Here is a 12,369-nt window from a genome sequence, read left to right as displayed (position 1 = left end):
GGGTCACTTGAGATCTTTTTTAATGGAGGTGTTTACAGTTATAAATTTCCCTCTGAGCACTGGTTTTGATGCATCCCATAATTTTTGTATGTTGTTTTCATTTTCATTAGTCTCTATTTTTTAAATTTCCCTTGTGATTTCTTTTTTGATCCATTGATTATTTAGGGTAAGGTTGTTTAATTTCTACAGATTCGTGAAATTTCCCAAATTTCCTTCTGTTACTGATTTCTGATTTCATTACATTATAGCTAGAGAACATACTCTGTATAATTTCATCCTTTCAAATTTACTAGGAATAAATTTATTTTATGACCTAATATATATCTATGCTGGAGAAAAATACATGCTGCACTTAAGAAGAATGTGTATTTTGCTGATTTGGGGTGAAGTGTTCTGCAGATGTCTAGTTAGTTTATACTCTTGTTCATGTCTTCTGTTTCTTGTTGATCTATCTAGTTTGTTCTATCCTTTATTGAAAGTGGGATATTTACATTTGCAACTATTATTATTTGTGTATTTTTCCCCTCAATTCTGTCAGTTTTTGCTTTATGTATTTTGAGGTTCCTTTGAAAGATGAACTTATGTTTATAACTGTTATACCTTCTTGATGAACTGACCCTTTTATCATTACAAAATTCCCTTGTCTCTAGTAAAAAGTTTCATCTTAAAGTCTTATTTTGTCAGATATTAGTTCAATCACTCCAGCTCCCTTTTAATTACTATTTGTATGTATATCTTTTTTCATCTTCTTATTGCCAACCTATTGGTGTATTTTAATCTAAAGTGTGTCTCTTACAGACAGCATTTATAGCTGACGCATGTTTCTTTCCCCAGTCTGCCAGTACCTTGTCTTTTAATTGAAATGCTTAACCTGTTTACACTTAACTTAATTACTGATAAGACAGGATTTATATCTTCCTTTGCTATCTGTTTACTGTAAGTCTTATGTCTTTTTTCCCCTCTATTCCTCCATTGCTGACTTCTTTTTGTTAAAATAGATATTTTCTAGAGTACCATTTAAATTCCCTTGCCATTTCTTTTACTATATTTTTTGAGTTATTTTCTTAACTAACATCTTAACTTATAACAATCCATTTTGAATTAATACCAACTTAACTTCAGTAGTATACAAAAACTTCGCTCCCATATACCTGTTCTCTCTCCCTTCCTTTGTGTTATTATTGCCATACAAATGATGTCTTTATACATTACATGCCTATCAACACAGATTTACAATTTTTGCTTTATACAGTTAGTTATCTTTTAAATCAGATAGGAAAAAATTACAAAAAGTATATTTATACTTTCTTTTATATTTACCTATATAGTTAGCTTTACCAGTATGCTTTATTTCTTCATGTGGATTTGAGCATCCTTTCATTGCAGTCTGAAGGACTCCATCCATCTAGTATGTCATAGAGAGAAGATCTGCTAATGACAAACTTAAAACTTGGTTTTTAACTCATCTGAGATTGTCTTAATTTCTCCATTTAGAAGGATATTTTTGCTGGATATAAAATACGTGGTTTGTAGTCTTTTTCTTTCAGCACTTTGAATGTGTCATACCATTGCCTTCTTGCCTCCATGATTTCTGATGAGAAAGCACCTGTTTACCTTACTGAGATTAACTTTTATGAAAAAAGCTGCTCTTCTCTTGCGACTTTCAATATTCTTTTTACATTTGGCTTCTGACAGCTTGATTATAATGTGTCTTATTGTGAATGTCGTTGTTGTGAATACCACTGTGTTTATCCTTCTGGAAATCCTTGAGTTGCTTGAACGTGTAGATTTTGGTCTTTTATCAAATTTGGAAAGAGTCTGGCTATTATACCTTCAAGAATACTTTCTACCCTTTTCTCATTTCCTTTTGGAACGCCTATGATACACATGTTAGTATGCTTGATGGTGTCCCACAGATCTCTGAGGCTCTGTTTATTTTTCTTCATTCCTTTTCTTTATTTCTGTTCCTCAGACTGGACAATCCCAACTAACCTTTCTTCAAGTTTGTTTACTCTTTCCTCAGCTAACTCAAATCTTCTGTTGAGCCCTTCTAGTTTATTTTTCATTTGAGTTGTACTTCTCAACTCCAGAATTTCTATTTGGTTCTATTTAATAATTTGTATCTCTTTATTGATGTTCTCTATTTAGTAAGACATCATTCTCATATTTTCCTTTAGTTCTTAGACAGTTTTCTTTAGCTCTTTGAACATAATTAAAATAGGTGATTTAGGGTAAAGAAGATGTGGCACATATATACAATGGAATATTACTCAGCCATAAAAAGAAATGAAATTGAGTTATTTGTAGTGAGGTGGATGGATCTAGAGTCTGTCATACACAGTGAAGTCAGAAAGAGAAAAACAAATACCATATGCTAACACATATATATGGAATCTAAAAAAAAAAAATGTTTCTGAAGAACCTATGGGCAGGACAGGAATAAAGACGCAGATCTAGAGAATGGACTTGAGGACACAGGGAGGGGGAAGGGTAAGTGGGGACGAAGTAAGAAAGTGGCATGGACTTATATATACTACCAAATGTGAAATAGCTAGTGGGAAGCAGCCACATAGCACAGGGAAATCAGATTAGTGCTTTGTGACCACCTAGAGGGGTGGGATAGGGAGGGTGGGAGGGAGATGCAAGAGGGAGGAGATATGGGGATATATGTATATGTACAGCTGATTCACTTTGTTATAAAGCAGAAACTAACACACCATTGTAAAGCAATTATACTCCAATAAAGATGTTAAAAAAAAAAAAAAAGGTGATTTAAAGTTTTTGCCTAGTAACTCCAGAATCTGGGCCTTCTTAGGGACAGTTTCTATTGACTACTGTTTTTCTGGTGTTCAGCCATACTTTCTGCATCCCTCATAACTTTCTGTTGAAAACAACATTTTAAATAATATAATGTGGCAACTCCGTAAATCAAGATTCTCCTCCCTCCTCAGGGTTTGTTATTATTGCTGTTTGCTGTTCTTACTGTTTATATATTTAGTACCTTTCTTAAACTAATTCTGTAAACTCCATATTCTTTGGCAAGTACAACCACTGCTTGGTTAGCTTAGTGATAATCTTTGGTTGAGGAGAGATTTCATTAAATGCCTTGCCAAGGGGTTGTCTGTGCATATTGGGGGATGCTTTCAACATTCAGTCAGGCAGTTTACAACTCTGCCTTAGCCATCACATCCTGCTTGCCCAGAGACTCAAGGTCAACCATGGTGACAGCTTAAGGCATTCTTAGGTCTTTCTTGAGCAGGCACACAGCCCTAGACATGACACAGCTATATGCACATATGTGACCTTCAAAATTTCCAGGAATATACTGGAGCTTTTCAAAGCCCCTTAGGATATCTCATTTTCCAGTTTTTCCTTTTAAGCTTTTTGAATAGCCTATTTGTTTGCCCCAACTGTTATCCACTGCCTCAGGTAGTCATAAAGGTAAACAACTTCCATCCAAATGTTTTCAACAAATGCCTCCAGAGAAAGATTTCTGCAAATGGGTGAGCTCCCAGTCAGGCCAAATACATAAAAATCCATGAATGGTGGTTCCCAGGAAATTACCAGACAGGTCAAATAATAAAGATTCTCCAGAATGATGTTTTTAGAGAGCTCTAAATCCATCCAGCCCCCTTCAGTGGCTGCTAGACTGCTGTTTTTTACTGAGATTGTGGGACCTCTTTGTTTTCGAGACTACTGTAGAGCTGGGTAGAGGGCAATGGAAATAGGGCAAGTTAAAATGCCACAAAACTCACTGTTCTTAGTAAGATTTAGTCACTCACTTGAATGAATACTCCTTGGATTGTTGCAAGCTTTTGGTTATTTCCAGAGTTCTGAAAAAGTTGATTTTGACAATTTTTGGCAATGTTCTCATTGCTTTTATAGAGGAGGGGCTTTTTGGAGGTCCTATTTCACCATTCTTCTGAGGTCAGTCTGCTTTTTATTTCATTTATTTTCATCACTTCTTTCTTCTTTCTTTGGGCATACTTTGCTGGTCTTACTCAGACAGCCTGAGATTGATCAGCTCATTAATTTTAAGCCATTCTTCTTTTCTAGCATATACATTTAAGATTATATATTTCCCTCTAAGTACTACTATAGCTGCATCCCACAACTTTTGTTCTATAATATTTTTATAATTCAGTATAAAATACTTTCTAATTTCTGATATGCTTTCGTCTTTTACCCAGGTGTTTCTTAGAAATATATTTAATTTCCAAACATAAGGCAATGTTCTAGTCGGCTTTCTGCTTCTGGTTTCTAGCTAAAATTTAACTGTACACTGTGTTCAGAAGACATAATTAATATGGTTTCAATGCTTTGAAATTTGAGACTGAACTTGTGGCTTAAAATAGGGTCAACTGAAAAAATTTTGTAGTTGGAAAGTGTTAATTAGGCATTCTGTATACATCTATGAAAAAAAGTGGTAATCCTTTTGTTATAATCTTCTACATCCTTATTGATTTTACGGTTGTTCTATCAATTACTGAGAAAGGGGTGTTAAATCTCCCACTGCAGTTGGTTACTTGTTCATTGGTCTTTATATATGATTTACTGTGAGGCTATGTTAGTAGATGTGTTCAAACTGGAAATAATTATGTCTTCCTAGTTAAGTTTTATCAATATGAAGTGAGTCTTTTGAGCAACAGTAATATTTTTTCCAAGCCTTACATCTAAGTCTTGAAAACTATTTGATTGGGTTTTTAAAAATCCAGTCTGACAATGTTTAATTGGAAATTAATCCACTTACATTTAATGAGAATTACTGTTATATATGGATCAACATCTACCTCCATCCTACTTTGTACTGCTTCTCCCACTTGTTCTGTCTCTCCTACTACTTTTTTTTCTTTGAATTTATTATTAAAAAGAATTATTCCAAATGTTTTCCCTGTACTGGTTTGGAATTTTTACGCTCAAATTGTGTTCTTTTAGAAGTTACCCTTGAAAATATTACACGTATCCTTTTAACTTATCAATGTCTAACGTTAATCAATACCTTAGAAAAATACCTTTTTCTCCATCATCATTATTCCTGATTGATATGTTATTGTTGCTTTAATTCTGTATACTTTTTAAGTTTTTTAATTACTGTTTTAAGTAATCAATGTTCATTTATATTTATTCACATAAAATGACTCTCATTGTTCTTTTTTTTTTTACATCTCTGATCTGCATTTTCCTTCTGCCTGAAATAAATTCTTTAAATTTCCTTTGGTAAGTTGGCTGATGGCACACACTCTCAATTGTGTGTCTAAAGGTCTATTTTACAATCATTCTTACAAGATATTTTTTGCTTGGTGTAGAATTTGTGGTTGGTAGTTATTTTCTTTCAGGCTATTACAGATATCCCACTATCTTTTTTTTTTTTTTTTTTTTTTGTGGTACGCGGGCCTCTCACTGTTGTAGCCTCTCCCGTTGCGGAGCGCAGGCTCCGGATGCGCAGGCTCTGGATGCGCAGCCTCAGCGGCCATGGCTCACAGGCCTAGCCGCTCCGCGGCATGTGGGAACTTACCGGACCGGGGCACAAACCTGTGTCCCCTGCATCGGCAGGCGGACTCTCAACCACTGCGCCACCAGGGAAGCCCCCCCACTATCTTTTAGCTTCCACTACTGCTGTTGAAAAGTCATCCATCAGACTAACTAATATGACTTTGAAGGAGTTCTGCCCTTCCATCTTGCAAAGATTTTCTATATTTGGTTTTCTGTAGTCACTATATCTTTCTATATGTGGATGTCTTTTAATATACACTTTTGGAATTAGTTAAACTTCTTTAACGTCTGATTTGATGTTCTGGAAATTTTCCAGTGACCAAACCTTCAAGTATTTTGTCTACTCTATCTTTCTCTCCTCTCCTTCTAGGACCCCAGGTAAATACATATTTGACATTTTCACTCTATCCACTATGCCCCTTTTCCTTTTTTTCTGTACCTTTCATCTTTTTTCTCTTCATACTGTATTAGGGATTTCTTTTGGTCTATCTTCCAATTCACAAATTCTATCTTCATCTACAGCTACTCTTTTCTTAAACTTGTCCATTGGGTTTCAATTTCAATTATCATGTCTCAGTTCAAAATGCTCTTTCTTTTTTTTATATTTCAAATCCCATAGGTCACATTTTATAGTTTCCTATGCCTTGCAACTGTATTCAAACTTGTCCCTTATTTCTTTAAAATTGAATTGTTTTTGTAATCGTACATTCCAATCTCTAAGATTTCTAAGGCATTAAAAGTCTTTTTCTGTTTTCTGTTCTCATTCATGTTGTCTTGTTTTGTTGTGTGCCTGCTTATGTGTGACTGAATGCTGGTCACTCTACTTGAAAAACTGTTTATAGGAGTAATGTAAAGCATAAAATAAAGGTATTTTCCTTTTGAGAGGATTTGTGTTTGCTTCTCTTGGGCATCAGAGAACACTACCAGCTCTGGACCATGTTAAATCACAATCAAGGCTTAAGGTTTGCTAGACAACTCAGGCATTTTGAAAGCAGGCTGTAATTCCTCAGGATGGCTAATCCATTTCTTCAACCTGAGGGTGATGCCTTCTGGAGTCCCAGTTTATCATGAGAAGGGCATCCTGTTAGACACCCCACCATATGAACATCCTGGGCTTTGATAATTCTTGCTCTTGCCCTGAAATACTGATAAACCAAAGTTCAAATTTACTGAAATTAGCAAATGCCACCAGGGCAAAAGCAGCTTCCATTCTCATTTACTTACTAGAGTAAAAATTCAGTCATCTCCTCAACTTTTTATTTAAATGATTCAAGATACTGATAAACAATGTGACCTGTGAAGGAATTGGATTTTAGTGACTTATTAAAAAATACTGGCACTTAATCCACGCTATATAAGAGTCCTTTGAAAATGATCCAAAGACTTTTTATGCCTTACTAACTGTAGAAGTGTAATATTTTCATATTTATTATAGTATAGGCAATGCTTAATGCTCTACCACTATCTACCATTTATGGCATGAATTCATGGTTTGATATTCTTATTTATTTCTCCTATTAAGCAGTAGCATTCTTCTTATTAATTCTGATAGGTTCTTTTTCTTTTAAGTAGAAATAATCTATAATAAATGTGTAAATATCTTTTGATTTCCTGAAGTAGTCCTTAGATTTCAAATACATAGAATTTCTTAAGAAGAAATGAAACAAGTTCTTTAACTAGACTTTATACCAAGTTGCATCATCTCTGAGGTGGTCAGAATTTATTCAACATATCCCTTGCCTATTCTTTTTTCCAATGAAGTGGATTTTTTCCTTCTTTATATCTGGATATAACCAAATATAAAGTCATGAGAATTCAACTTGTCTACTGCTTAAGCTTTCTTCACTCATAAAGACCTGTTTTGATGTTGTGAAACTTGGAAGCTGAAAACTTTGAAACAAGAGCAAACATGCAGTCATCCTAAAAGTATTCCTAATTTTCTCATGGCTTTTTTTTTTCTTTTTGGCCGTGCGGCATGTGGGATCTTAGTTCCCCAACCAGGGATTGAACCTGCACCCCCTGAAATGGAAGCGTGGAGTCTTAACCACTGGACGGCCAGGAAAGTCCCAGAGTATTCCTAATTTTCTAAGTTTATAGAAAAGATAAATTTGGGCATCATTTGCATTGCCTTTGTTAATTTCTTTTGTCTCTATTCTTTCGTTTGTTATTTGGGAATTAAATGTTTAATTAGAGAAACACTGAGATCAAATATATGTGCTATAAGCATGTCCTTAAGTATATGATTAAAAAAGAGCTATAAACTAGTTCACTGAATGTAAGTAGACAGCCATATTTTAGATTAATGAAGAAAAACCACTAAGTTGTATCCTATCATAAATATTGTCATCAAAGTAATTGTATCAATTTTAATGGAATTTTGGCATTGTTTTAGGAAAAAAAGTTGTTAATTTGGGGGTTCAAGAACACATAAAGGGGCTTCCCTGGTGGCGCAGTGGTTGAGAGTCCGCCTGCCGATGCAGGGGACAAGGGTTCATGCCCCGGTCCGGGAAGATCCCACATGCCATGGAGAGGCTGGGCCCGTGAGCCATGGCCGCTGAGCCTGCGCGTCTGGAGCCTGTGCTCCGCAACGGGAGAGGCCACAAACAGTGAGAGGTCCGCGTACCGCAAAAAAAAAAAAAAAAAAAAAAAGAAAAAGAAAAGAAGAACACATAAAATATTTATTTCATTGAAAATAATGGTATATGCTTTCAACTTACAGGAATTTACCTAAAAGTTTTCTCAGGGTCAAATTAATCTCTTAAGGGATGAGACAATTTAAGAAAACTGGACCTTTGTCATGTTTTGAGATTTTTTTTTTTGCCATTTCTGTTTTGATTTTATGGCATTTTTTTCTATTAAAGAAAAACTGTGTTAATTCATTCAAGAAATATCAAGTATCTGCCAAATTCTTGATGCTGGAGATATATCAACAAAAAATAGTCCAAAATTTCTGCCCTTAGGGCTTACATTATACTGGTCAAACTTGAGATTTCTTTTTTTTATATTTCAATCTTATATTTATCTAGATTTTGGTATAAAGTGACTCCTTTTTTTCCAGCGTAGGCTTTGGTTTACAACCTTGTGATAGCAAAGCTCTACTAATGCCCTGACATAAACTTTCTAGAAGACAATTTTGCAGTGAGTATCAAAAGTTCTTCTAAAAAAAGCTTTAAAAATATTCATGAAAATAGAAATTTCACTCCTTAGAACTTAACTAAAAGAAATAATTAAGGATGTACACAAAGATTAGGATATTCATCATAGCATTACAATACTAGAAAACTGGAAACAATTCAACTGTCCAATAATATGTGACTGGCTGAACAGATTATGGTACTTCTATATAATATGAATCATAAACAATCACTTAAAATCATGCTTTATAAATTATAAAATTATATGTAAAAGTGATATACCTTGTTTAAAAATATGAAAAGATATGAACAAGCTGATCCCATATACGAGTATAGATAGCTATATTCCAAAATATCAATCACGGTTAACTCTAGATTATGAAATTGGGAGCAATCTTATCTCTTTTTGCTTCTCTGTTTTTCCATATTTTCTACTAAATTAGAAAATAACAATTGCAATAATGAGTCAATAGAGACTATGTTATGTACAAAACTCAAAAGGTGTTTAAAGGGCTTCAGTTTAATCTTTAAAACAAACACTAAGGATTACAAAACAAGAGCCAAGGCGTATTTATAATTTGCTCTTTTCTCCAAATAAAGTATTGTGACAATTCTACAGAATTAGAACACTGCTAGAAAAGAAATACCATAGAATAATGCCCAATATTTCCAATTGTAAGGTGGCATTAGATAATCAAAATAAAAATACATTTTGAGTTAATTACCTATCCAGGGCTTCTTTGAAGTACTTCCTCTGGACATCAAACTGAAAGACTGTACGTTCACAATCCGTTGAAGCATTATCACTACCCCCATGTTTCTTCAGGAAGGCGTCAAACCCATTCTCATCTGGATATTTCAAACTACCCATGAATACCACTAAGTGGAAAGAACACAAAGTCACAGAACACAAAGATACAGACAATGTTTTTATTAACAAGGATGAAATTTCTCATATGCAGAAAAAAAAAAAAAGAAGAAAATATGTCATGAACAATGGTTACGTCTGGATAATACTTTCTTCATTACACTTCTGTTTTTGTAATTTTCTATAACGTTCATATATTACTTTTATTCTCAAAGCCTAAACATTTTATTTTTAATGAAAGAAATACATAATTTATTTGTGAAAAGGTTAAAATGTAAACACAGACATATAAACAGATTAATTTCTACTGTAAAATCTCATGAGAAGTTTACCCTCAACTATTGAATAGCTTAGAAAACCAGAACACAAAAAAATGAGTAATTTAAGTATCATAACTGTATAGCATTCACAAAGGTTTTACTTGGGTACATTCATAATTAAACTGAAGATTTTCTGTTTTATTTTGATATTAATCATGCCTTTTTATTTTATTTCTGATGCTTTGACATCTTGAGGCCTTGCCAGCCCTGGAAGAGACTGCCCCTCCCAAGGCTACAGACTAAATTCCTAGAGGTTAGCAATTTTCTCCTGATTTGTTGGGCTTCCTGTACCTGAATAATAAAACCTACATTTTAAAATAGTTTTCTAAGTGGTTTCACTCTAATCTTCAAAATAAGTGCACTCAAGGAGATTAAAATTAAGTCTTCCCCTATGATATCCACTAACATTTTTTCTTAGTTTTTCTCTTATTAAACAAATTATAATTCTACCAAACCAGTTACTTATCTTTGAAATCATTTCATTCAAATTTAGAGGGAAAAACACACCCGGGAATGATATTTTACAAAGATCTTACTGTGCTCCAAAAAGTGTGCCAGCCCTGGCAGGTCATCTGGATCAGCAAAACTCCCAACTCCAACACAAAGAGCCGCTGCAGACTGGAGTAAGTAGAACACATACAAATAAACAGTGAGTCAATCCTAAAGGAATAATATTATCATCTCATTTTAAAGATTCACTTGGAGATGGACTTTTTCCAATAGAAAGTAACAAAATTCTTTCCCTGAGAATCAGGAGGAGCAGCAAAGTGAAACTCACCAGAACTGTGTCAGTTTCACCCTGCTGCTCCTCCTCTTGCCATCCTGCCAAATGCTGAAGAGGTGCAGACCTAAGGAAAAAAGCAGAAACAGACAGAAAAAAGCGAAGGGGGACTGGCCAGCCCACCCAAGTATTATATTGTGCCAGCATTTCAAAGTTCTGGACCAAGTTTGTTTCCTGATTTATCAGATTTCAGAAATCTGCAGAAGTAATATACCTGAGTAGATTCTGTCTAAAGATCTCTAAGCAATTAAAGGCTCTCTGTGTTCAGTAACTCAGTTACTAGATGGAAACTTCTCAATATGTTACTCAGAAAATCTTGTTTTTATTAAAACAGGGCATAAAATAACAAGTCAGGAAAACATCTAACAAAGAAAATAAATAAATGGTTAAGAAAGAAAATCTTTAACTATTAAAAAACTACAGAACTAAACTTTAAAGAGGCTTTTTAGTTCTTCACTTCTTATTGAAGATATATAAAATACTTATTGGTTGATATTCTCCCAATACCTTGGGAAAATCAGTTTCCAACAAAATAGATGGTCAGGAGGCATACCAAATTCTGCATTTAAAATGATCAGGGCATACCATTATATCATTATAAGTTAAAAGATACAAAAGGGGAGAGAAAAATAGTCAATTTGAATCCTTGAGGATAGAAAGTTGAATTATTAACTTTCCCAAATTTTACAAATGTCAATTTTAAAGGGCTAACAGATTCGATGACACAAGACTGTTTTGATAAATGGTTATCCTCTTAGAGGGCTTTTAAAAAATAGCATACACCTGGTATAAAGTCTAACCATGTGTCAGAGGAGAAAAAAAAAAAAAAGTACGTTTTTGGAAGAACCAAATAGTCTCACTTGATACCATAAATCCCATACTTAAGCCTTAGGCACATAAACTCAGTTACAACATGAGGGAATATCCACTTCTTTAAGGCACAGTCTAACCTGTTCTGTGATGTTTAATAGATGCCTAACCTGCTTTCAGCTCCAACTACCCCATAAAGTTTTCTTGTCTCGACCAGCAGGGTTGAAGACATTTTTGTATAAGTTGACTTAAACCACAGTCTATCAGTCAGCTTTGACAACAGCAAAAACAGGCTCTGCAATTGCTAGAAAAGAAATTCATACTTGAGAATTATCTACCCAAGAAATTCATACTTGAAAAATTCATACTTGAGAATTGACTTAAGAAAGGCCTAAACAAATCATAATTCAGCATATATCATATTTAAATTCCAATCTTGTTAATTTATCAAAGCTTTCAGATTAAGAACAATTTCCTTTTGAGAGGAAGAAAATAGAGGGGATAAAAATGATAACTCAAAAGAGTAGTTAACTTGCTAATTAGGTAAAAGTTCTCCAAAAACCTCAAATTTTTTTCTTCCCACTACCCTTATAAATTCACATATTTATCTTGAACACATTTCACATTTTTCAAACAAAAAATCATAAAACCGCTGCAAACCCTATACTACTCTTAAGCCACCTCTTACCTAGACTATCTACGTTATTTCCCTTTTGTAGGCATTTATTCATTCAATGAATATAAATCATTTTCCCAGATCATGGGATCAAAGGAAAGCCTTTCACTCGTGTACCCACTGCATCTGAATCTAAACAATTCGATCTCTTCTTCAAATTGCATTAGGTTCCTCCATTCCTTTCTAATATCCAGAGAATTAGCTATCAATATCTTATGAGGGAATATATCATACCAAGTTCTCAGAAAAGAAAGGCAGCATCTAAGCCATTTTTTAAATGATCTCTA

At 34.1% G+C, this 12,369-nt stretch overlaps 1 protein-coding gene across 4 annotated transcripts in view; it reads right to left on the bottom strand.

The window, feature by feature from the left end:
* The window catches only part of NRDC (nardilysin convertase), an 85,985-nt gene that overhangs the window by 61,529 nt on the left and 12,087 nt on the right, over positions 1-12,369 (bottom strand). For 3 of the 4 annotated variants that reach the window (XM_027108564.1, XM_027108565.1, XM_027108566.1), the window contains exons 3-6: positions 11,577-11,710; positions 10,594-10,663; positions 10,352-10,433; positions 9,353-9,506 (exon numbers count right to left, since the gene is read on the bottom strand). In XM_027108564.1, the coding sequence (XP_026964365.1) occupies positions 9,353-9,506; positions 10,352-10,433; positions 10,594-10,663; positions 11,577-11,710 (440 nt within the window). The remainder of the gene's footprint in view (positions 1-9,352; positions 9,507-10,351; positions 10,434-10,593; positions 10,664-11,576; positions 11,711-12,369) is intronic. The other variant, XM_027108567.1, reaches the window with a different exon arrangement.

Source organism: Aethalodelphis obliquidens, unplaced genomic scaffold, assembly GCF_003676395.1.
Source record: "Aethalodelphis obliquidens isolate GAN/ISIS:26980383/991018 unplaced genomic scaffold, ASM367639v1 scaffold9, whole genome shotgun sequence".
NCBI classification, from domain to species: domain Eukaryota; kingdom Metazoa; phylum Chordata; class Mammalia; order Artiodactyla; family Delphinidae; genus Aethalodelphis; species Aethalodelphis obliquidens.
The sequence above is the reverse complement of the archived record's forward strand: the minus strand, read 5'-3'. Positions and strand labels throughout refer to the sequence as shown.